Below are 27,287 nucleotides of genomic sequence, written 5' to 3'. Positions count from 1 at the left end.
CTTTTACATTTAACGTCGCTTCATATTTTCCGAAATACAAAAACACGCGGATTTGGGATCTATCATTAAAATATTAATCTTATTATACCCTTCACCATGAGTGGCAAGGGTATATATAAGTTTGTCATTCCGTTTGTAATTTCCACATTTTTCATTTGCGACCCCATAAAGTATATATATCGATATAGATAGCGGAATCGATATAGCCATGTCCGTCTGTGTTTTGAAGCCGAAGCCGAAGCCCCCAAATAACTTACATACACGATTCATACATCAATATCTCCGAAATTCTTCCGGCTCGGTCGGTATTTAAAATCGAGAAAATCGGTCCACAAATGGCTGAGATATAAGCAAAAAACTAGGATAACCTCGATTTTTGAACAATTTTTGAGCTATATCTGGATTACTAAGTCATTAATATAGACAATATGGATATCTAATGATAGATATTTCAAAGACCTTTGCAACGACGTATATAAGACCATAGTAAGTTGTATAATGGGTCAAAATCGGAAAAAAATATTTTTTAACCCGAATTTTTTTTCATTAAAAATTTTTTTTTTTTCATAAATTCTTTTTCCAAAAAAATTAATTAAAGAAATTTAAAAAAAAATTTGAAAAAACTTTTTTTAAAAAAATTAAAAAAACAATTTGGAAAAAAAAATTTAAAACATTAAAAAAAAAATTTTGATTTTGTTTAAATAAAAATATTTAAAAAAAAATATTTTTAAGTATAATTTGGTGAAGGGTATATAAGATTCGGCACAGCCGAATATAGCTCTCTTACTTGTTTTTGAATCAAATCAATCAAATTATGTTCAAGCTCAAATAAAGTTGAACGGAAAATATTAATGAAAAATTATATCCCTCTAAGCACTATCGAGCAGACAGGCGAACAAACATAGCTAAATCATTGTGGATTTCGAATTATATGTAGAAAAGAAATATATAAATTAATAATAGTGAAATGAATATTTAAAAAAAACACACAATTTGGTATTAACTAATATAAAATATATGTAATAGAATAATATATTTAATCAACTTTTCTTATTATTGTTTAACTGGCCTTGGGTTTAACTGACCTAGATTATAAAGATTTAAAAAAACATTAAACAATATTTGATCTGCATTCTAAAAACAAGATCTTAATGCTTATTCCTAAATGTTTTTCCTAAGATTTTCTAATTCTTAGCGGTTGTTTGTCTCTCACCTTTAACCGTTTTAATGTTTTGCATTGTAGGTGCCGATGTTTTTTTTTTATATTTTATTTTAATTATAAACAATTTTATTTATAAACATCACGTGTATTCCAAATGAACAAACATTGTACATAAATTAGCGGCCAATTGTGTGTGAAGTGTTGAATGGAAAGTATTTCAATTCAATTTGTTTCTTTGTCCTTAAAAAATCGACCAGCTGTTATATTATTTTTTAAATACATTATTCATAGAATATATCTTTAAGTGTAGTAGTTTGTATAGGCAGATGTTTTGTACATTTATACATACATTTTTCCATATGTAAGTATCTATGTACATTAGACCGGTCCTTATAAAATAGATTTGCTTTTAGTATATAAAAAATGCTAATATATAATTTTCTCAATAAAATAAAATTTCTTTCGAATGAAAAAAATATTATCCAAAATTGCAAAACTTTTGTACAGTACCTTTCTTTCTCCAATTATGCTACTTTTAGTCGATTTCCAGCACGGGTTCTCATTATAGCATTGGCTCCAAATTGTACATCAGTTGGATATTTAGAAGATACTGAAGAACAAAATTAGTATTTCCAAGAAAAATTAATTTTTTAATGGCAGGTCTAATTTATATATACGTAGATACTTACATTCGTCCATATGTATGTGTACACACATAATATACATATATTTCGAAGGATATACTTAAATGCGTACTTACATACATGTGTAAACTCTCCAATAACTCATTTAACAGAAAAATAAAAATGCGGAAAATATTTATGTGTGTATGCATGTGTTTTTGGCATTTCTTACCTGTTACGTTTCAGAAATGCACCTGGCTGTTTTTTTTCCATTTTTTTATTTTGAACAATCTACAGGTTAAATTGATTGAAAGTTGTTTTTGTATCTTTTGTTGCAAACAGCCTCAATTCTTTTGCTAAAATGTACATATTTACAGTGGAATTGAAATAATTTGTATGTGAGTGATTTTATTTAATATTTAAGAATACACATACCCAGCAACAATACGAAGTACTTATTGGTGACTCATGTATACCATTGTTATTGCATTGTGAAAAGATTAAAAAAAAACATATTTTATGGTATTTTGTAAATCTGAGTCGAACCGGTCTAATATTTGACCTCGGTAGTGAAATGATTAAGGTTTCCCGATTTCAGTAAAATCTTCGTATTTGTTTTTTTATATTCAATTATTACCGAAATCTTTAGGGTTCGAAATTCGTAAAGAGATTTCGTTTTAACAAAATTGTATAAAGTTTAAAATTGGAGTTTTGAAAATGGTCTCATCTGAATGAAACTCATGTCAGAGATATTAATCTTAGAAAGAATGTAAAAGTAGTCTTACATTATAAAATATCCAAATTCATACATATTTCCTAGTATAAAGGTCGGGAGAATGAATCTTATATCCATACAAAATATATTTTTCATTTTGCAAAATTTTCAGTATAATAACTACTAGAAATTGTCGTCAATTGCTCCACTGTACACAATATTTTATTATCCTTTAATACGATCCTTTCATAAATGTAGCATTGAATTGCTTTTCTGCAGATACTTTACCAATGAACAAGTTGTGTGTGTGTGTTTATATGAGTGTGAAGAGATTTCTGAAAAAAAAAAAAAACAATGGGTATCCTGTCTACCAATACACGTTGCTGTTAGTGTTTGCAAGTGTATGTGTTTTATGTATAAATACAGATTGTAACAGTAAGCCTTCAGCTCTGTTTAGTGTGCCGTAGTCCGTGCTTACGTGAACATTAATGTTGCGTTCGTTAAATTTTTAGAAAAATTCTACTGATGTAGATACAAACATAGATATTAAAGAAGGAAACATATTATGTGATAAAAGTTGTAACTTTGCAAATTTACACAATTCGAGTACATAACTAAATTTTAAGTGTAAATGTTTAAATCGAAATTTAATTAAATATCGTCTAAAACATAAACAAATATGATTATATGTATATCTGGATTTATAATTGGTGAAAGGTAGATACATATATGTACATATAAATTAAACCTATATTTTATATTCACAAGTGCATATTTCATTTAGTTGTTTGGAATATTACTGTATTAAACTGATTAATTTGGATTGTTTACTATATAGCTAAATCTAATTTGTAAAAACAAAATAACTATTTTACCTCAATTTGTTCTTTTTTATATAAAAACTCTCTAATTTTATTTAATTGCACAAAAAATACAAAGTTCATAAACTAGTTAATAACATTAAAATTGTAAAAATAAATTTAACGGATTTACTATTAGCAAATTATATTGTAACTAGCAACAATGTCGTCTGAAACTGCGACTCGTGTTGTTTTAATTTTGAATAAAAGTGAATATTTTAAAATAATAATAAGACTAAGATTAAAAAAGTAAAGCGACAAATTTATATAACAGCACTCTATCCTCAGAAAAAGGATCGAAAATGATTACCGAATAATTCAATAATGGACGATTGAATTCCTTACATTGAAAAGCCGACTGCAAATATTTAAAAAATTCAATCAATTTAAATTTATAAGCTCTAAAAAATGTATATGTGGTTTCGGTTTACGAAACCGTCCGATTACTCTAGATAGCATTCTGAAAGTAAAATATTTAATTTCCGGTCATGATAAATCATGGAACACACTACCCTTTGTTATTGAATAATATTTTAATGATAGACATTGTTTTTTTTTTTTTTTAGTTTTCCCCAAAAGCCAATTGAACGTAGTGGATCAGCTCAGTATGGCATTGCTGGAATACCGGGATCAAATACCTCCGGTTCTGAGAGTGGAGGATATGTTTATTTACAACAGCACTATGTTCCCTCGTCAGCATCCACGAATTCGACCAATTCAATTCCGTATCAAACAGACAACCAGCCATCTGTGGTCTTCCAACAACATCCACAGCACTATGCATCGTGCCATCAACAACAGCAACAGCAGCATCAATTGCCCATAAATTTTCACACTGGTAAAGTTTTAATGAATTTGTCTTTAGGAAGAAATACTAATATGATACTAATTTGTTTTAGGTGGAATACATTATGCTCATCATATTAATACCCATGATCATGGTTATCATAAAAATCACCATCATCATATTCATGGTCACCATCAACATCATTACCATCATGGAGGAGCGGTTGTTATAGCTGGTAGTGGCGTTGGTACTGGAATAGGCAGTGGAGGCACTTCACCTTCTTCAATGCACCAACAAAACACGAATAAAAAAAATACAATTCGCAATGGCAGCGAAGTAATGAAACGATCCAGAACACAGTCTGCGTAAGTTATGAAATTAAATTAAAACTCTTTTTTATCCCCATTAACAAGAAACACCGATATCCACTCTTTTTTTGTTGAAACATTTGTACAATATAAATTTATTCAAAAAAAACTTTTTAACAGGTATTGCAACATGTGGCCGAGCGTTGTCGTGTCTGGCCACATATTCGGGGCATTTTTTTTTTGGCAAATGCTCGCTTTAAATGAATCAGTTGCATTCGGTATAGGTTCCATGTAATGATCAGGTCAGATTTCTGCCGCTCGCAAACCTTTTGAAATTGCTGCTTGAGTAGATCCCAGTGATTTTGCAAGCTCTTGCTGAGTTTGACAACAATCTTCATGGAGTAATGCCTCCAATTCTTGGTGATCAATATTTTTTGGCTGGTCTTTGCGATCTATTCCGTGTAAAAATTACCACTTCTGAACTGAAACCATCTCTCGCACTTTGAAACCGATGGAACACATTCACCATAATCTTTGGTGAGCAAGAACTGCAAAAAACTACTGGCACAGTCAGCGGGAAAAATATGCCCTATAAAGGCCTTAATGCCGTAATGCCTCACTGAATATCTATACATATAGGTGCCTAATCGAATATCTGCTGAATCAAGCCATTTCATTAGGAAAACAATTTCTTGATGAATTCAGTATAAAACCTAAAGAATATTCTTTAAAGTATATATAAAAAAAATACTTCACACGAACTTCACAACATCAAATGTTATAAGACTGAATTTTGTAGATGATTTTGTTTCTTCTTCTGGTTTCATGTAACGGTTTACAATACATTTTATTATAGATAGACAACATATATACAGGAATAATTTCAAAACCAATCATGTTTGATTTTGCAAAACAGTTTTGAATGTGGAATGTGACGTTTTTAGAAGGATAAGCAAATCCCTTCCCAAATCCCCATTATACCGATAATCGCTATATTTATGGAAATATTACTAAGTTAATTTTATCGTATGTGAAATTTAATTTACTAAATCGGTTATTGTATCGAATTTAAAATTTGGTTTTTATTCCAGCCAAAGCAAAGAAATTTAATAATAATAACCAGAGATCGAAAATAACTCGTCCATATACCAAAAAACCCAAATTGTGATTTATATTTTTGTTATAAAAATAAATCACTGAAAATAACAGTTATAAAATGATTTTTATTTAAATGATTTGGTGTGACCTTTATTCGTTTTTGTTGTTTTTTAATGGTTTGGTGTGAGATAAACAATTCATTTGTTCTTGTTCTTAATAACTGTTACTTTCTCTTTTATTTACATACAATAACATATTGTTAGTATTTTTTGACAAATTATGGAAATAATATGATAAGTATGAAGTAATGAAGTAATGAAGTTTGAGTAACAGAAATGAGATTTTTTTTAAATTGTTATTGATCTTTTGATAAATTTTATATATTTAAGCGTTGATTTGCATCAAATTTGGTTTTTGTAACATACGATAATTTGGCGCAAAGGGTTAATTTATACGGAAAAAATAAAAACAAAAATGTTGACTCTGGCCAAAGAAAAAAATCAGGACTCAATTTGAATTACGTTCTGTTTTGTCATATTACATACGTGGAAGATAAGTGAATTTTATGGAAAGAAATAAAGTTTTCCTAAAAATATTATTTGTCTGCTGTAAATTACAAATTTGGAATTTTTTGAAATTTGATTTGACTGCCAATTCTAATTAATATTTTAAGAAATATGTTCACAAAGTGAATAACTTAAAAAATAAAAAGAAACATCAACGATTATTTAAAAGAAAATAAAATTCATCTTAACTTTTCGAGCATCCAGCTGTCGCGACACGCTTTTGATGTTTTTAAAAACCTCTGTTCTGTTTTGTTGCGCATACGTTACTTGAAAAACATACCAATTTTCAAAATTACATTCGCATTAAATTATATTTAAAAAAATATTTGTATCCCCCATTAACACGAAGTCTGGTTATGCGTTAACTAACAGTTATACTGTCGGTTAAAATTATTTCTGTATGAAAACTGTCAGTATAACTATAATTTAAAACATAACCAGACTTCGTGTTAATGGGGGTAAGTTATTTAAAAGTATAGGCCATAGATTAACAACTAGATAGGTAACTGAGAGCCAAAAACCTAGGTTTGTTGTCAAAAACCTAATTCATGTGAATGTTTTACCATGTAGTTTGAAATGTGTGAAAAGAGAACAATTTAGTTGTTTTAATTTTTTTCATTGACCTTTCTCCTCCATGCATAAAAATTTAAAAAAGGTTTATAAACCAATTATAGGAAAATGTTCATAAAGTTGTATTCATAAACGATTGATAGCTTAAAATACCTTTGATAAACAATTTTTAAATGTACAAATTTTAAAGTAAACCTACTTTAAGGAATTATTTTTACTTTTTATCTTAAAAAAGAGGATTTTGAAGAAAAATTTTGAAAAATATACGATACTATTGCAATTGCTAAACACAATTTTCACTCCGCTGGCGAATAAGTTCCATTTTAATAGTATATGATTTTGTTTGATATTCCTCCGGCAGTGAACAACATGAGGTTCACAAGTTAGTTTGATTGGCATTTTTGTCATTTACTTTTAACCTGCAACGCCATATGATTATAAAATGTGTAAACATTGTGGAAGAAGGTCCACAGAATCTAATATACCCACTCCGGAATTAAAACTATGTGTTTCCACATAGAAATTCATTAAATTTTGTTAAAATTTAACAAAATGTCAATAAAAATAAATTAATAAAACAAATCATAAAACAGTGATGTTTATATTATCACAGAATATTCGTCATTCGAATACTTTTAATAATAATTGAAATAAACTATATAAAAAAGTTTGTACATTTTAGCATAATATAAATTTACTAGAATCAGATATACATTTTTTATCTAAAAATTAGTTGTTATCTTCAAAAATGTATTATTACTAAAAACAATCAATGAAAAAAGAAAATTAACGAATATTTTATCCTAATTGAAAGCAAAACTAACAACAAAAAAGGGGGAATAAATGAGAAGCATTGCCAGCTTAGACAAAAATCAGTCCATTAGTTATTGCGCCTTTAACAAACGTTTATGAATACAATACTTTTATAAATGATTTTTAAAGCTAAAGTTTTGGTTAACAAAATTGTGTTTTAAATCTACAATAAGGTTTTTTTATGCATATAGCCATTTATTCGTAAACAATTTATAAATTCTTTATGAATATGGAGGTAAAACTTTTTTGAATAAAATATATAAAATATAGTTTTTGTCTTAAACTCGACATACTCCACTTTCAAAGTAAAATATTCAATTATACTTTTTCACATACTATAAATATTGATATGTATGTATATAAAAAGAAAATAGAGAGTCAAGTCTTATTCAATAAAATAAATAAAGGATTGTTTTTATTATAAAATGTAGAATCAATATCAAAATAAATAAAATGAACGTAATTAAACAATGGAATTGTGTTACTTCACATGAAACTGTCAAAATAAATAAAATGAACGTAATTAAAGTATGGAAATGTGTTACTTCACAAGAAATTATCGAAGTCTCCAGCTCAACCAAATTTGGGAACAAGCATTCGCAAAAACAGTGTAGAATTATGGCACAACCGTTCACTATATTTGGGTAATTTTAATAAGGGCGATTTCATAATATGTAATCGTAAAGAGTCAATCAATTATTTGCGTTTTTTACAGTGACAAAATTATAATGTTAACGTTAAAATGTACTATAGTTATTTTAAAACACATGTCGAGCCCTTCGCCAAATTATCGTAAGCGACAAAACACAAATTTTACAGGAGGTTTTTTTGATTATTTTGAAATTTATAAATAGAATTAAAAATCAAAGAATAACAAGAAGGGAAGCCTCTCAATTTTTCTACAACAACAACTTCTTTCTCAACACACTTGAGAGAGAGATTTGACTTCAAAACTTTTTCTTGAAAATTGCAATAAAATTGCAATTCTAACACACTTTTTTCACAGACACATAATATTCTTTTATTTTTTTCCACACATACATATAAACTAAAGACCTGCACAAGCTGCATTGTTTAACACGAAGACAATTGCCACATGATGCTTTTGTCATGTCATGTTATGTTCTTTTACCTACTTAACAGCAACACGCAAAGGCAATGTATATCAAAACAAAAAACAAACGCAGCATCATTTTAACAACATCATAACACACACAACATTAAAAAAATTAACAGATGCATGGATGACATGGAAAATAATTTCAAGTCATTTAAATCATGTATTAGGCCTTTTTTGTATGAGATGATTTCAATTCACTTGTAGTATTTATTGTGTGCAATAAGAAAAAATCTATATTAATATATAAATGTCTTTGTAAGTTTGTTGGTTTGTTTATTTGTTTGAGCATCACGCCTAAACGGCTGAACCGATTTTATTGAAATTTGGAACGTAGATAGATCCTTACTGGGAAGCGTCAATAGGCTATATATTTTTTTACTACGACAGGGCTAGCGAAGCGCACCGAGTCAAGCTAGTTGACTATAAAAATACAACTGAAATTTATATTTATAATATATAGTAGGTCAAAATAAAAATACGAAAGTACACCAATGGGTTTTTCAATGTTGTTTTGGAAAATTTTACAATATTTAGTAATATTACCTGTTATATTATTACTTAAAAAGGAATACGTGGAATATAAGCCATAAAATGCCAATAATTTTCATGGAATTAAAAATGTAATGTGTTTCACATACATATTTTAAATACTACCTGACTTAGGTACAACCGCTCGAATATTATTAACGGGACATTTAATAATTACATTGCTAAATAAAATAAAACTTCATGAACAAAGCCAATTGGCCTATTAGACGGTGTTTAATTAAAGAAAATTAAATTAATGTATAAATGCTTAACGGTGAAGTTTATAATATATTTAATGATATTAAAGACAAACGTGTTTATTATACTCGTTGTAAAAACGTGTTTAAATTTAATGAAGTGTCTCTGAATCGTTCGCGGCATAATTGCTACAAAAATATAAATCTACGAAAATGATCCAATGGAACAAAAGCAACTGCCCAACGATTTGAAGAAAAAGTGTAGGGCATTTATTGCGTAACTTCACAGAATTTTTTTTCCTATTTTTTGTTTTCAAATAAAATCTAGAAGGCTTGAACAAAATTATTTAAATTTTCTAGTATATATTTATGTTATTCAAAAATGTTTGAAATTTTTCATGGAAAATATTTAATTTTTTTATGATTTTCAGCTATACAATGAGAAAATATGTATACGTTTCAGACTTTTCTATACATTTAGAAATATTGGCCAATATTGGGATATTATACAAAAATATTTGAACTACATAATGCAATTTATTATAAAATAGCAACAAATTTGTGTAAAAAAATTTAAAATTTCCTTCATGTACAAATTAATAATATTTATGAACATGTTCTTATTCTGAATGAAAAAAGTTTGGAAAAAATTCATGTTCGATTAATAATATTTATTAAAAAATTCATTCCAATTATGAATTTCTTTTTCCTGTGTTACACTTTATTATTTATATTTTTTAAAAATCCTTATATTATTTGTTCTAAATATTTAAAAAAAAAAAAATATAATGCTAAATAATAATAGTTCTCAGATTTTCACAGTTCAGCAGTTATGTACAATTTCATTCTGCTATGCAATTTTATTCTGCCTAACAATGCGACACTTGTTAACATCAATTCAATTCAAGCTACCACACATAACAACAGCATCATCAATAGTTATAGACATGACATGGCACAACACGGTTTTCGCGGCGCGATGACATGGTACAACATGGTTTTTGCGGCGCGATGACATTGAACAACACGATGTGCGCGTCGACACAACAAAACAAAGCATCAAATTTTGAAGTAAGACATTTTTCTACAAAATGTTGTCTTGTGCAGGCCTTTAATATAAACCATTAAAATAACCGAAACATGTGTATTTTGCACAAACGAAAAATATTTTTTTTTTAATTATTTTGACTTTTAATTTTTGGTGGTTGAATTTAAAACTGAAAAAAAAAACACAAATAAATTTAATTTTTCACAAGTTATGGAATAAAAAGCAGAAAAATCTAATTATAGAGTTAGGTTTTTTATGACAACCGACTTAGGTTTTTTTGACAGTGTTTCACTTCTTGTTATTATTATTTGTTAAAAATTTTATAATGCGATATAATATACATAATTTCGTTCCATGGTAGAACAAACCAGGTACAATTATTAGAAAGTATGTTCTCAATTATAATTTCCCTAAAATGTCAAATACATACAAACTAAAGAAAACTGGAAAAAACTGTGGAAGATCTTAACCCACTAGCTACTCTCCTTAGGAGTCAATTTGGCCCTTTTTTTCGAGAAAATGAAAAAAAGTCCTTTCAAAAAGGACATTTAAAGATTAAAATATTCGACGAAAATTTTTGCCGGAAAATTTCAGTGGGGGTCACCAAAGATACCAAAGATGTAGATAAAGCACTTTACGCTTAATTAGCAAAATTGCACGCCACTTGGGTCTCACATTTTTAAAAAAAATCGCCAAAAATCTATTTATGATCCGAATGAACTGATATTTAAAATATAAATAGTCCTAGAGAAGATCTACAAAAACGTTAAAATTTTTCAAAAGGGAGCAAGGTTTGTGGAGCTCCTGATGAACAAATATAAGCTTTTTGTATAAGTAGTTGGTATTGGTGAAAACCTTAGGACTTGAAGATTAACAGTTTAGTGAAATGAAATAATTTTATGAATTTTTAGGACTTCATTTACCTTAGAAACTAAAAAAATTTTAATATTGGGATTTTCCATGACAAAAATATAAAATTTTAACGGTTAAAGATATAACAAAATTTGGAAATAGTGTAGATCCAAATGTCCTTAAAGCAATGGAATTATAATATTTAACACTTTTTATTTTCAAATACCAAAATTCCCAATACGGGGAAAATGTGTTCCAAAAACTGAGTTTTTTAGAAAACACCCTACGGCGACGTTATTTACTGTGTGATAGTAAAATAACTTTGTACGTGTTTAAATAAGATATATGGGGCTATACATGCATGGAGCTTTTTCGAGGATCGGTGCTTTGCCTTTTTCGAATTTTTGCTCAAACCAAAATTTTTTTTTTAATTGGCAAAGTTTGGATAAGTCTGGAGGCGACTAGGTCTACTTAACTGAGCCAAGTTTTACTTTCTACGCTTTTGCATTAGGTTCTCTTTTCGAATCATGTACAAATTTTATATAGTCCCGAAGAAAATTGTTTTCTACAAATGAAAATATATAGGGACTTCGCGAATATAGGTGATATTTTATAAAAACAATTTCGAACCGCCGTAGGCCCGACATATCTAAAAAACTAAAAAAAGATCGAACAAAATTAAAAAAAGTAAATAAATAAACCTAAATAACTCTTGACTTAAAAGTGATAATCTACATATGTATGTATATGCGATTTTTTAAAAAAATGTGAGACCCAAGGTGGCGTACAATTTTGCTAATTAAGCGTAAAGTGCTTTATCTACATCTTTGGCACCTTTTTTTAATTTTCTCGAAAAAAGGGTCAAATTGACCCCTAAGGAGAGGATTTTCCACAAAAATGATCCCCATAAAATTCCACAATATAACTCTGACCATTAGAATTCTCTCAGATATTAACTTACAACATTTTTTTCAGTTAGTTACTGCTCCCTTCGATCAAAAAATGAAAACTTTGACCCACTGTAAAAAAAAATTCAGACCAACTGGACTATAAGTTTATTCTACAAAAATGCTCTACTCAACATGCCAGAATTATAGGGTCGCTATTCTGTTCCAATCAAAAAGTCTCAATTTGTTGGACAGTGTTGTTGTTGTAGCAGCATGAACAGTTTTACATTAATCAATCTGGATGTTCTGGTGCTTCTGCATGTTGTTCAAGTCCAAGAAATTGAGCTATTTCAACAGGATGAGTCCATAAATCCATTGGACTGAGTGAAGTAGGGTTGGCTGAACAGTTAAATATGTGGAGGGTGTCATGAGGACCCTGACCACATGCTGGGCATAAGTTAAGGACGGCACGGTCTATGCGGGACCAAAAGGCATTAAGCCTGTTGCTCCATCCTGATCTAAGTTGTGCCAGAACGACTCTTGTTCCACGCGGCAGAATTTTCTCGGCGTCTGCTATCGGTGGTGGGCGACCTCCAAGTACGACATTCATACGGTATCCTGCTACCGCGGAATTGATGGCGTCTCTGTGAATGTCGTTCAAAGCTGTCATATACGAGCGGCGATCAAATGGATCCTGCACATAAATCTGTATGTTCTCCTCGTATTTCCGAAGGTCCTGTCTGACATGCCTCGGGGGAGACTCCAACTGTGTGATGTTGAAGTTTGGATGACTCCTCCGATGACATCCCAGAAGGAACTGTTTCGTCAACATGACGTTGTGTTCCTTGACCGGTAGAACCTTGGTTTCCTCGTGAAGGTGGTGTTCGGAGGTTATTTGAAGGCAGCCTGTGACGGTCCTTAAGGCTGCGTTTTGACAGCTTTGAATATTTCTCCACTGGGTATCACTCAACGAAGGCGACCACACTGGAGCAGCATATTTTTCAAATTGAAATTTTCAAATTGAAACTAAATTTTTATTTATGAATATTTTTTAATGAAATTTTACAGTTATGTATATAGATTTTTCTTTTGAAAATCGAAAAATAAAAACCAATTTTTAAATTTGTTATCGTGAATCTCGCAATTCCTAAAAAAGTTTTGAAAAATCCCAAATATGAGATTTTTTTAGTTTTTTGTCTATAATACCCATACCAGTATCGGCGTTATCGGAAGCCTTTAGAACATATTGGCCATATGCGATTTTAGAATTTTTGTTTCTTTTCGTTTGAAATATTTGATGTAATGTTAGTATTACAAAAAGTATAAATTCCTTATACTTCTTCTTAGAATTTTTTTAGTGTTAGTATGTGATACGTATATTTAGAAAGACAGTCAAAAAGTGAAAATTTATTTTCTAATTTTCTAAATAAATATTACAATTAAAACAAACTATATTGATTCAATTTACAATATATAAAACAAGTTATAATATTAACAAAGTTCATTCTCATTCTTCAACACCCCCACTAGAATGAACGCCAAGATTCATCAGGTCACAGCAATGAAAATGCTTCACACTTGATAGGGATTTTGTTAAGATGTCTGCTGCCATATTCTCGGTATTGAGATAGTTAATAATGATCTTTTTATTATTAACTAGTTCTCTTAAAAAGTGATGTCTTATATCAATATGCTTTGAACGAGCATGATAAGTGTTGTTGTGAGACAAATTTATAGCACTTTTGTTATCACATTTTATTACAATTGATGATGGTCTTCCAAGTTCATTAAACAAAGATTGTAACCACAACGCCTCTTGACCAGCTGCTGCCAAAGCCATATATTCCGCTTCTGTTGTTGATAACGCTGTTGTTTGCTGTTTCTTAGAGTTCCATGAAATACAGCCACATTGAAACTTAAAAACATAACCCGAGGTTGATTTTCTTTCATCTACATCTCCAGCCCAATCTGCATCTGAGAATCCTTCGATGAATTCATTTTCATCCTTAGAAAATTGTAGTTTGTATTTCATAGTTCCTTTAAGATACCTCATGATACGCTTTACAGCTTGCTAGTGTGCCTTACCAGGGTTATTATTAAATCTGGCTAAAGCCGCCACTGCAAATGAAATATCTGGACGACTTACTTGAGCTGCATACATAATACTTCCAATTGCTTCTTGATATGGTATCTTTTTCATTTCTTCAACTTCTTCTTCAGTTTGTGGGCTCATCTCTTTGGTAACCGTTTTATTTATGTCTAAGGGAGTTGAGATAGGTTTACAATCATCCATATTAAATTTTTTTAAAACCTTAGATATATATTGTTCTTGGTCAAGCCATAATTTTCTGTTCAATCGATCTCTTGTAATTTTCATCCCCAAAATATAATTTGCTTCTCCGATATCTTTCATTTTAAAAATATTTGTAAGGCTTTTCTTTATATTAGACTTACTTTCAGGATTATTTGTAAAGATTAAAATATCATCAACATAAATTGCGACGTATGTTATTTCATTATTATTTACTTTATAATATATACAAGGTTCTGTATTGGATTGGAATAGTCCTATATTTTTTAAAGTTTGGTCTAACTTTTTGTTCCATACTCTACTTGCTTGTTTGAGACCATATAATGACTTTTGAAGTTTACATACCAAATCTTTGTTTTAATTTAAACCTTCTGGAATATTCATATAAATTTCCTCATCTAATTCATTTTGTAAAAATGCTGTTACTACGTCCATTTGATCGATATCCAAATCATGTTGAACAGCCAGACTTAAAAGTAATCTGATTGAAGAATATCTAACCACAGGTAAAAAAGTTTCCTCGTAGTCGATTCCATAACGTTGAGAATAACCTTTAATGACTAATCTAGCTTTATAACGTTCAATCTCACCTTCTGAATTCCTTTTGATTTTATAACACCATTTGCTATCAATAGGTTTTTGCCTTTTGGTAATTTTACAATCTCCCACGTTCCATTTTCTATTAATGCATTTAGTTCTTCATTCATTGCCTGTTGCCATTTTTGTTTATTAGGACTTTCTAGTGCCTGTTTCATTGTTTTGGGTTCTTCATCAACTTGAATCACATTAAAACCAAACCTTTGTACTTGTTTTGGAACTCTCGATGACTTCCTTGTATTTTCTGGAGATGTGATTCTTCTCATCGATGGTCCAGATGCCCAATCAATACTTTGATCTTCTAATCCTCTCAATGATGTGTCATCAGTTTCTGAAAAATATTGTTCTTCTTCTGAGTTACTCTCTTCTACAATGATTGACATATCTTCAGAATTTGTAATTGTTTCATCAGAACTTAATTCTATAGGCTCCATTTGAACATCTACATCCCCCACTGAATCACATCCAGGAAATATATAAAATTTTGAATCATCACTAGGCTTTTCAGAATAGAACTTGTCTTCAAAAAATTTAGCATCTCTACTTAATTCGACTTTGTTCCGATTTACATCATAAAAACGATAAGTTCTTGAATGAGTACAATATCCAACAAAAATGCTTTCTTTTGCCTTAGCATCAAGCTTTTTTCTTTTCTCTTTCGGAATATGTATCACAGCTTTACATCCAAACACTTTTAGATGTTTTAAATTTGGTTTTCTTCCAGACCATACCTCTTCAGGACTGACATCATTCAATGATTTGCAAGGAGTACGATTTATTAAATACACTGCAGTATTTGCAGCTTCAGCCCAGAACTGTTTTGTTAAACTGTCATCAATTAGTAGACATCTAGTTTTCTCTATAATTGTTCTGTTCATTCTCTCTGACATACCATTTTGTTGGGGCGTATATGGGACTGTCGTTTGATGCTCAATACCACACTCTAGAAAAATTTTCTTCATTTTGGTATTACAGTATTCAGTTCCATTATCACTTCTAAAAGCCTTTATCCTTTTTCCAGTTTGATTTTCCACAAATTGTTTAAACTCGGAAAATTTGGAACAAACTTCATCTTTTGTTTTAATAAAATAGGCAAAAACTTTTCTACTAAAGTCATCAATAAATGTTAACATGTACCTTGAACCATTTATTGACTTCTCTTCCATAGGTCCACAAAGATCTGAATGTATTAAGCTTAGAATCTTTTTCATTTCTTCAACTTCTTCTTCAGTTTGTGGGCTCATCTCTTTGGTAACCGTTTTATTTATGTCTAAGGGAGTTGAGATAGGTTTACAATCATCCATATTAAATTTTTTTAAAACCTTAGATATATATTGTTCTTGGTCAAGCCATAATTTTCTGTTCAATCGATCTCTTGTAATTTTCATCCCCAAAATATAATTTGCTTCTCCGATATCTTTCATTTTAAAAATATTTGTAAGGCTTTTCTTTATATTAGACTTACTTTCAGGATTATTTGTAAAGATTAAAATATCATCAACATAAATTGCGACGTATGTTATTTCATTATTATTTACTTTATAATATATACAAGGTTCTGTATTGGATTGGAATAGTCCTATATTTTTTAAAGTTTGGTCTAACTTTTTGTTCCATACTCTACTTGCTTGTTTGAGACCATATAATGACTTTTGAAGTTTACATACCAAATCTTTGTTTTCATTTAAACCTTCTGGAATATTCATATAAATTTCCTCATCTAATTCATTTTGTAAAAATGCTGTTACTACGTCCATTTGATCGATATCCAAATCATGTTGAACAGCCAGACTTAAAAGTAATCTGATTGAAGAATATCTAACCACAGGTAAAAAAGTTTCCTCGTAGTCGATTCCATAACGTTGAGAATAACCTTTAATGACTAATCTAGCTTTATAACGTTCAATCTCACCTTCTGAATTCCTTTTGATTTTATAACACCATTTGCTATCAATAGGTTTTTGCCTTTTGGTAATTTTACAATCTCCCACGTTCCATTTTCTATTAATGCATTTAGTTCTTCATTCATTGCCTGTTGCCATTTTTGTTTATTAGGACTTTCTAGTGCCTGTTTCATTGTTTTGGGTTCTTCATCAACTTGAATCACATTAAAACCAAACCTTTGTACTTGTTTTGGAACTCTCGATGACTTCCTTGTATTTTCTGGAGATGTGATTCTTCTCATCGATGGTCCAGATGCCCAATCAATACTTTGATCTTCTAATCCTCTCAATGATGTGTCATCAGTTTCTGAAAAATATTGTTCTTCTTCTGAGTTACTCTCTTCTACAATGATTGACATATCTTCAGAATTTGTAATTGTTTCATCAGAACTTAATTCTATAGGCTCCATTTGAACATCTACATCCCCCACTGAATCACATCCAGGAAATATATAAAATTTTGAATCATCACTAGGCTTTTCAGAATAGAACTTGTCTTCAAAAAATTTAGCATCTCTACTTAATTCGACTTTGTTCCGATTTACATCATAAAAACGATAAGTTCTTGAATGAGTACAATATCCAACAAAAATGCTTTCTTTTGCCTTAGCATCAAGCTTTTTTCTTTTCTCTTTCGGAATATGTATCACAGCTTTACATCCAAACACTTTTAGATGTTTTAAATTTGGTTTTCTTCCAGACCATACCTCTTCAGGACTGACATCATTCAATGATTTGCAAGGAGTACGATTTATTAAATACACTGCAGTATTTGCAGCTTCAGCCCAGAACTGTTTTGTTAAACTGTCATCAATTAGTAGACATCTAGTTTTCTCTATAATTGTTCTGTTCATTCTCTCTGACATACCATTTTGTTGGGGCGTATATGGGACTGTCGTTTGATGCTCAATACCACACTCTAGAAAAATTTTCTTCATTTTGGTATTACAGTATTCAGTTCCATTATCACTTCTAAAAGCCTTTATCCTTTTTCCAGTTTGATTTTCCACAAATTGTTTAAACTCGGAAAATTTGGAACAAACTTCATCTTTTGTTTTAATAAAATAGGCAAAAACTTTTCTACTAAAGTCATCAATAAATGTTAACATGTACCTTGAACCATTTATTGACTTCTCTTCCATAGGTCCACAAAGATCTGAATGTATTAAGCTTAGAATTTCAGTTGACCTAGTTCCGGAATTCTTAAATGGATATCTTGAAAATTTACCTTTTAAGCAAGTAATACGATTTTGTTTGTTTATCTCGCATTTGACACCAACAACTGCACCAGAATTCATATCCTTTAAAGTTTCATCATTTACATGACCAAGTCGTTTATGCCACAGATTGTATTCTTGAGTTTTTACTTCAGAAATAAGTACTTTGTTGCTTGCTATATTTAATTTAAACATACCGTTAACCATATCTCCCGTTGCTATAATGCTGCCAGTGTTGTCTATAACTTTACAACCTTTTTTGTTAAATACGACTTCATAACCATTGTCAACTATTTTTGAAACGGACAATAGATTGACATACAAGTTTGGTATATAGAGAACTTCACGGAATCTAACATTTTCCTCTTTATTCTTTCCAATCTGAGTAGTCATATTAACTTGACCTTTACCCCTTACTTGCATTGTTTCATTATTGGCAATGGTAACTTCAGCATTTTCTTCTTGAAAATTATCAGCAAAAAATTTCGAATTTGAGCACATGTGTGCTGTTGCTCCAGAATCGAAATACCATTCACTTTTGTTTAAATCTCGAGCAGAAAAACAACCCAACATCGCATTTACATTTTTCATAAATTTTGATTTCATACCTTTATGAGGACATTTTGCAGCAATGTGTCCATATTGGTTACAATTAAAGTATTTAGGTCCTTTATTTTTAAATACCTTCTTTTGGCCAGCTAAAGCAACGTCTGTTGATTCCTTTTTGACATCTTGTAATAATTTTAATTTGATAGCATCACCAGTTATTTTAATACCTGAGCTTTGAATTCCCATTATCATTGGATTATATTCTTCTGGTAATCCAGCTAACAACATTGAACCTACCCATTCTTCGTCGACATTGAGGCCAGCTGCTCTTAGTTTGTGGGCTGTCGTTATAATTTCGTTAACGTATTCTTCAATGTTTGCACAATTTTGTAGAACAAAATTTTTGAATTAATCCCACTCTTCTTACCAGTCCGCTATCTTCAAAAATAGTTTTTAGTGAACTCCACATCTCTTGTGCATTACTGCAATCACGAATGTGGGGATAAATCGTCTTATCCATCAATAGTATTAATTCAGATTTTGCTTGAATCTTTTTATCCTCCATTGTTTCAGTACCAAGGACAACATTCCAAAGACCTTTCATTTGGAAATATGCCTCAACCATAAATTTCCAATCTTCATAATTCTCGCTTCCACGAAGCTTCTCAATTTGATTGTTGGTTGACATCTGGAATTTTGAAATATCTTAAATCTTGAGTCTTGAATCTTGATTCTTCTTAAACTCACTTTTATATTCACGCACTATATATCTCTATATAACTCTTATATCGCGGAGGGGCCCATAATCTGTTAGTATGTGATACGTATATTTAGAAAGACAGTCAAAAAGTGAAAATTTATTTTCTAATTTTCTAAATAAATATTACAATTAAAACAAACTATATTGATTCAATTTACAATATATAAAACAAGTTATAATATTAACAAAGTTCATTCTCATTCTTCAACATTTAGAAAATTTTTCTTAAGAAAAAAGTACTTTTTCTCAAAAAACTAGCGAAAAATCGATTTTTTTAAATTCAAATGCATATAACTTTGAACTAGGTCAGTGTTTTTATACAATTCTTATTTTATTTGACACGTACATTTCCTGTTAGTCCAAAAAATGAAAAATGGAGAACATCTGGAAATAATTGGATCCGCTGTTATAAAAACACTGGAGTCTGAACTATTGACCATACAAACATACATACAAAACTTATGCGTTCTTATTTTTATTTTTGCAATATAACAGCGAACATGCTTTCAAAAGTCCGACACTTCTCCGCGACAATTAATTGAATCTTCGCTCCGAACAACTCGTTTCTTATTCTGCCAATGATTATGAACTCTGCGACAACTATATCAGCCAGAATAGGCGACAGAAAACTTGCAACGAAAATTACGAAAATCCGATTAGTTTTAGAGAAACAGAAACATAGTAGTAAAAAACTTATAATTACACTAATATGTGGGGAGTTTTAATGTTTTTCAACATAAAAACGAAATATCATTTTTTTAACGTTTGGCTGAAAATTTAGCAGAACAGAATAAACTGGAGAATTATTCATAATAAACAAGTTCATGCTATCTTTCTCTTATGAAAATTTATACACAAATAATTTAGCAGCTCGTTGTTAGAAAATGTTCATTGTACATAGTGCTGATCATATTTAGTACATTTTATTAACACAATTGTGCAGATACAAGTGTTTCGATTAATTTGTATTAACTTCATATATACACATAAATATAAGTACGTATGAATGTAATTGAAACATACACAAAGCAACACATTTGAATGTGCTTAGCCGTATACAATATTGTTTTATATATTGGGAGCTGTCAATTTCCAGTGAGATTATGGCAATCAGCAACTTGCTAACTCTCCCTTATGTAAATTTACACAGAAAAAAATTAACAGCCCGTTAGTTAGTACAAATATTTTCATTATGCATAGAGTCGAGAATAACTAACAAACTAGATTATAAGAACATCTCGGTGAAAACAACCGGCCGTAAATCTACCCTCGAATGCAATTCCTAAATATTGTGTATCACTCTGCCATTAGAAATACAAATTACGACTTCCCCAGAAGTCGTACGTTTATTGTAGAATTCGATTCCAAAGAAAGTATTTACGATTCCGAATAAAACGATTGTATTTTCAAAACGAATTTCAAAATAACCCCTAGAACCAAAGATGACAACTAAATAGGTAACTGTGAGACAAAAACCTAAGTCTGTTGTCAAAAACCTAATTCATGAGAATATATTGCCAAGTATTTTTGTTATTGTATCACCTTTAGTATGAATAGAGAGTAATTTTGTTTAATCTCGCTTTGTAATACGAGCAAATACTTAATCGAACGTCTGCGTTCTTTTTATATTAGGGGTTCCTTTATTCGATATCGAATAAAATGTATTGAAATTTATAAACGAGCAATTTCACTTTTTCTAAATGAATTTTAAAAAAATTTTATAAAACAAAACGAATGACTGTAAAAATTTTATTATTATAAATCAATGTTTATATGTCAAACGTACAAATTTTAAAATATTTTCGTTGTAGAAAACGATTTTAAAGCTGTTTCTTTCCATTTAAGAAAATACTTAGAACCGATATTTTGAATATCATATTAAAAAATTACCATCAAATGAAATGTAACTGTTTTCAAACTATGAACAATGATATGCTATATATGTTGAGATTAGTATTCAAATTGCGACGAAAAGAATATTTTTTAATTTCGAATTTTTTATTGTTAAAAGAAAATAAAATAATTGAAAAATTAAGAGAGTAAAAATCATGTAGATACTCGTGTATATGATAAACAAAATTGCTGTTGGTGGTTATATTTTGTTCAAGTACTGTGAGCGCTACTCATACGTTTAAAAAATTTATACGTACAGATACAGTAGATATACGTATGTATGTGCAGATACATACATACAAGTTTTTGTTATAAAATCAACAAAGTTCTCTAGCTTGGAATGTTTGTATTTCTTTTGTATGTATTTTGGCAAATTGTACAACTGACTGACGTACGATAATTATTATCTTATCTTTGCCCAAAGAAAGAAAATTTACAATGATAAGCGATCCAGTCGCAAACAATTGTTACTTGCAAAACTATTTTGAGAGATCATTTTCAATTAATTACAAAAATGTTGAAAATATACGTAAATACATCCCAATAATAATTAAATTTTACAATCGCGATCATAATAAAGAAATTAATGAGGAATTGTCATTGTTATCCTTAGGTACGAACTTTCACAGGATTTGCTTGAGAAGCAAATTGAATTGTTGGAACGTAAATACGGCGGCGTGCGTGCTCGAAACGCTGCAATAACAATTCAAAGAGCATTTCGTCACTACATGATGGTAAAGAAATTTGCCTCAATAACAGCAATGGCCAAAGCAGAGAAACGACTAAGTCGGCGCACCATGGTTGTTGGTGGCACAGGAGTGGATGAAACAGCGGCAGCTAATGCATCAATGTCTTCCGCATATGGCAGTAATGCAGAATCTCAATTAGAGCCAAATCAATCAGTGCAAGGAGGCCAGCAACAGCAAATGCAACCACGCGTAACTATAATGCCAGGTCCTCCTGGTGGTGTTGGCCACCAATCGCTCGCATCAGGCTCAAGAACACCTCCAACACGATCGTTGTCGATGCGTGAGCGACGACATGTTGACGGCGGCACAATACCACGCAGTCAATCAGGTAATAACGCATTTTCTTTTATATATGTATGTTAGAACGTAGAATTTTAAAGCTAAATTTCATTATTTTAGGAGCTTCCAACACTTCGGCCTCAAATTCGGTGTCTGCTGGTGTGACTGGATCGAGCCATCCTCATGTCAACCTGTTACATACTGCTGATCCTCATTACTACGCAGCTCATAGTTTAAGTGGTGCGCAAATGGCAGCATACTGTGGTAGTTATCAATCCGTTCAGCATGACGGAAGTTTTGCAAGTTCAGCGAATAGTTCGCACTTGGATTCATCACTTAATGTTTCTTGGGTAAATGCGAGTGGGACATCACCTCACACACCATATTATTCGGCAGCTCAAATTTATATGAGGCCACGTGGCTCGTCTACTTCGTCGCAAGATCGCAAGAAAGTTCCACCAGAGGTGCCAAAGAGAACATCTTCAATAACGGCTCAACAACATGCACAACATTTAGCCGCACAGCAGCAGCAACACCAAATGCATCAGCAAATGATGGTGATGCGACAAACTCCCCCGCCTCCCTCGCTAATTCGTTCAAATGGTCTTTGTAAGTCGGCCGAAAATGGCAGTCTTACTTCGGTGCAGAGTTCAGGCAGTGACTCGAGCGCTACCTCCGTGGAACGTAATGCCATCAGCGATTTGGGTTCGGATCGCTCGAACTCTCCAAATACTTGGAAGCGTGGCACTAATCTGAATAGTTCTCAACAGTTTGTTCACACATCTGATCCGGCATTTGCACACGCACAAAATTCCGCAGCAATAGCAGCGTTGGTAAGTGGCGTGGTACCTTCAGAAGATCATGCTATTTCATCACACACTAGTGCTGCCCAGTATGAACATCACGAGCAACACGAACATCAGCAAATAATAGCAGCCACTACCCAAACTCCGCCCAACTACAAGGTTTCGGAAACCATTCGCAAGCGCCAGTATCGTGTTGGTTTGAATCTGTTTAATAAGAAACCTGAAAAGGGTATAACCTACTTAATACGTCGAGGTTTTCTAGAAAACACGCCACAGGGCGTCGCCCGTTTTCTCATCACACGCAAAGGATTATCCCGTCAAATGATTGGCGAATATTTGGGAAATTTACAAAATCAATTTAACATGGCCGTACTTAATTGCTTTGCAATGGAACTAGACTTGTCTGGCATGCAAGTTGATGTTGCTCTGCGAAAATTTCAAGCCTATTTCCGCATGCCTGGCGAAGCTCAGAAAATTGAAAGGCTTATGGAGATTTTCTCACAACGATTCTGTCAATGCAATCAAGATATTGTGGGCCGACTTAGGTCATCAGATACGGTTAGTGATACATTAACATTAATATATTCCCTAACCCAAATAAAAACTGTTTTTTTTTTTCTTCTTTTAGATCTTTGTTCTAGCATTTGCTATTATTATGCTTAACACCGACTTGCATACACCCAACTTAAAACCAGAAAGACGTATGCGTGTGGAGGACTTTATAAAAAATCTGCGTGGTATCGACGATTGTCACGATATCGATAAGGACATGTTGGGTGGAATATATGAGCGAGTCAAGGCAAACGAGTTTAAACCTGGCAGTGACCATGTAACTCAAGTGATGAAGGTTCAAGCAACAATTGTAGGAAAGAAACCTAACCTAGCACTGCCGCATCGTCGTCTAGTGTGTTATTGTCGCCTATATGAAATTCCCGATATTAACAAAAAAGAACGGCCTGGCGTACACCAACGTGAGGTTTTTCTTTTTAACGATCTGCTAGTCATTACAAAAATATTCAGCAAGAAAAAATCATCGGTAACGTATACATTTCGCAACAGTTTTCCGCTATGCGGAATGGTTGTTACGCTCTTGGATGTGCCCAACTATCCCTTTTGCATTCAACTGTCGCAAAAGGTTGATGGCAAGATTCTTGTTACTTTCAATGCTCGCAACGAGCATGATCGCTGCAAGTTTGCTGAAGATCTTAAAGAATCCATTTGTGAAATGGACGAGATGGAATCTTTGCGAATAGAAGCCGAACTTGAACGCCAAAAGTCAGCACGAACTCGTGCCACAGGTAATTCGGAAAACCGAGATAGTGGTGTGGCAGATGTTGAGGTATGTCCATGCCCATACCAAACACCACAAACAAATGAGCCTGCACAGAATTCAGCAGAGAACACGCAACAATTAAAACGAAGTGCCCTCAGCAACAGCTTGTTGGACATACATGAACAGTGTAAGTATTGATTCGTTCATCAATAACATACGCAAGAACATGTTTAACCATTTTACAGCCGAAATGGCTTCACTTTATACATATTTCAATAATTTGCTCATTTCATTACAGTCGGTGGCGATAAACCGCAGAGACGTGGCAGTGTTGGCTCCCTAGATAGTGGCATGTCAATATCTTTTCAATCGACTACAACCAGTAATGCATCACGTGAGAACGCTGCTGTTATAGCTGCTGCAGCAAATGCTGCTGCCGCCAAAATGAGATTGGGACCTACTGCTGCTGCACCTGCTGGAGGCTTATATATCGCACCGGGTGTTCAGGGTTATAATCAAATTGCTTATGTCCAGCAACAGCAACAACCACATCCGCATATTGTTCAACAACAGCAGCAACATCAGATTCAGCAAACACAGCAACAACATCAACAATCTCAGACACCAGCAACTGGTCGTATACCACCTGGGCGTGAGAGAAAACTTTCCCGTTCAGAGGAAAATAGATCGACTGAAGTTTAAGATATTCATTATGAAATCTATACATCAAATATTTTTATCTCATTGTCTCCTCTAACTCATGAAGACCAAAAATCTTCCCTCCCCAAATCCCTAATTCTCTAACTCACTAAACATTTATACATACTATATACGTTTTTGTTTTTATTTTCTTAAATACATAAAAATTGTCCAATTCACGTTGTATTTTTGTATCGTTGCAAGGCAAAAAGTATGTTTTAAAGTAAAATCATACAATAATACTACATCGATACACAACAGCGGTTCTGAATTGCACAAATATAATACGACCTATTTTATTCATCCTCTACTTTTACAGTTTTGTATTATTGGTTTCGATAAATAATATTATACCTACATACATACTATATACACACATATTTAATATAAAAACTTGTCTTCAAAATGACAAAATTATTCATTTTTTTTTTTTTGTAAATTAGCATTTAAGTATTATCTACATACATGCATATATACATATACATACATAAATAAATAATAAAAAAAAACAAAATCATTTCTATGAACTAAACTATTAACTAATATTGTAAAAATACATCCATATGTAAGTATGTATGTTTCGTTGACTATATACATATCTACATATGTATGTATGTATATGCATATATATATATATATACTATATATATATATTAAGTTATGTGTACATCTATTTATCTGTATTATTTTATTAAATAATAATCCTAAACATGTTTTGTATATATTTTAATTGACACAGAAGCATTAAAAAGCAATTTAAATGAAAAAAGTGAAAATTATATGTTTTTCTTCATTTACTGCAAATATATGGTAAAATCCCACAAAATTTTATCATTTAGGGCAAAGTATAACATTTGGGGTATGAAAAAGTGTGGCACACAATTTTCGTTTGTCGGTTTTGAAAATTGTTTGGTTCAATTACTAGGATCTTTTTAAATAAATAGTTATATTTACACTGATCGATTTTTCTATACGAAATATTGACTATCAGTCAGTTTGATACCTCTTCGGACAAAAATCAGTCGCTTTACGCTAAAATTACTTTGGGAAATATTGCAAACTTATTCCCAAATTGAGTGATGTGGTGTGAAGCAAACTGTGCGTTTGTTGAAAAGAAATTAAGGTTGACCGAAATGAAGCAGCAAAAGTTCGTGTGATTGATTGGCTTGGTAGTGGATAACACCATGAGGTCCACGTCGTCGTACGGTGCTTACCGACGAGAATGTGGATGCTGTGACCGAAAGTGTGCCAAAGTAATCCATTAAGCCATTTCGGTCAACGGAGGGCGCTACAGAGCAATGACATTATAGACTGAAATGGAAGATTTGGGGCCTTTTAGGAAATGCATCACTGCGCTGCATCTGATGCGCAGTACGTTCTAAAATGCAAAAGTTGCCAACACTGCAAATGTCTTGAGTTCTAAAAAGCAACAGTGAAACAGATGATGCGCAAAAACCCATTAAACAAGCATCACCAAAATGGCTGATGCATTGTCTGCGCATCAGCATCGCAAACTAATCACATCAGCAAACTAATGCGCATCAAATGCAGCGCAGTGATGCATTTCCGAAAAGGCCCTTGAACTCGTACAATGTAGACTAATTAATTATCCATTTGAATCAAACATTTTGCTGTAAAATGCCATCGATTTGTTAGTGCTATGTTTGCATATTTTATTAATAATGCATATTTTGTTACATTTTACTTCAAAATGTATATTTATATGCATATTATTCCAATTTTTAATTTAAAAATTTGTTTTGTTATCAATACATTCACCCTTATCGTGGTTGGCGTAAACGTCATACGCCTACGACAGTTTCGTACCAGATTAAAGAAACAGTTTGCATTTTATCTTTAATCTAGTACGAAACAGTCGTAGGCGTAAGACGTTTACGCCAACCACGATAAGGGTGATTGTTTCAACATTTTTTTTTTCGAATTTGTTATAGAAATAGCAAAGTATATTTATACAAGTACATGCATGTGATCAGCTGTTTATTTCATTATACTTTGTTGTTTTATACCCTTCACCTTCGTGAGAAGGGTATATATAAGTTTGTCATTCCGTTTGTAA

General features: G+C 31.5%; 1 protein-coding gene across 4 annotated transcripts in view; it reads left to right on the top strand.

Annotated features, from left to right (window-relative positions):
- The window catches only part of siz (Brefeldin-resistant Arf-GEF family protein schizo), a 95,549-nt gene extending 69,563 nt beyond the window's left edge, over positions 1-25,986 (top strand). For 3 of the 4 annotated variants that reach the window (XM_065505648.1, XM_065505651.1, XM_065505649.1), the window contains exons 2-7: positions 3,927-4,198; positions 4,260-4,512; positions 22,018-22,481; positions 22,553-23,796; positions 23,867-24,698; positions 24,810-25,986. In XM_065505648.1, coding sequence (XP_065361720.1) covers positions 3,927-4,198; positions 4,260-4,512; positions 22,018-22,481; positions 22,553-23,796; positions 23,867-24,698; positions 24,810-25,213 — 3,469 coding nt within the window. In that variant the 3' untranslated portion in view covers positions 25,214-25,986. Of the gene's footprint in view, positions 1-3,164; positions 3,218-3,926; positions 4,199-4,259; positions 4,513-22,017; positions 22,482-22,552; positions 23,797-23,866; positions 24,699-24,809 lie in introns of those variants that run through there. The other variant, XM_065505650.1, reaches the window with a different exon arrangement.
- The last annotated feature ends 1,301 nt before the right edge of the window (positions 25,987-27,287 follow it).

This window comes from Calliphora vicina, chromosome 3 (genome assembly GCF_958450345.1).
Source record: "Calliphora vicina chromosome 3, idCalVici1.1, whole genome shotgun sequence".
Taxonomy (NCBI): domain Eukaryota; kingdom Metazoa; phylum Arthropoda; class Insecta; order Diptera; family Calliphoridae; genus Calliphora; species Calliphora vicina.
This window is presented reverse-complemented; position numbering and strand designations above follow the sequence as displayed.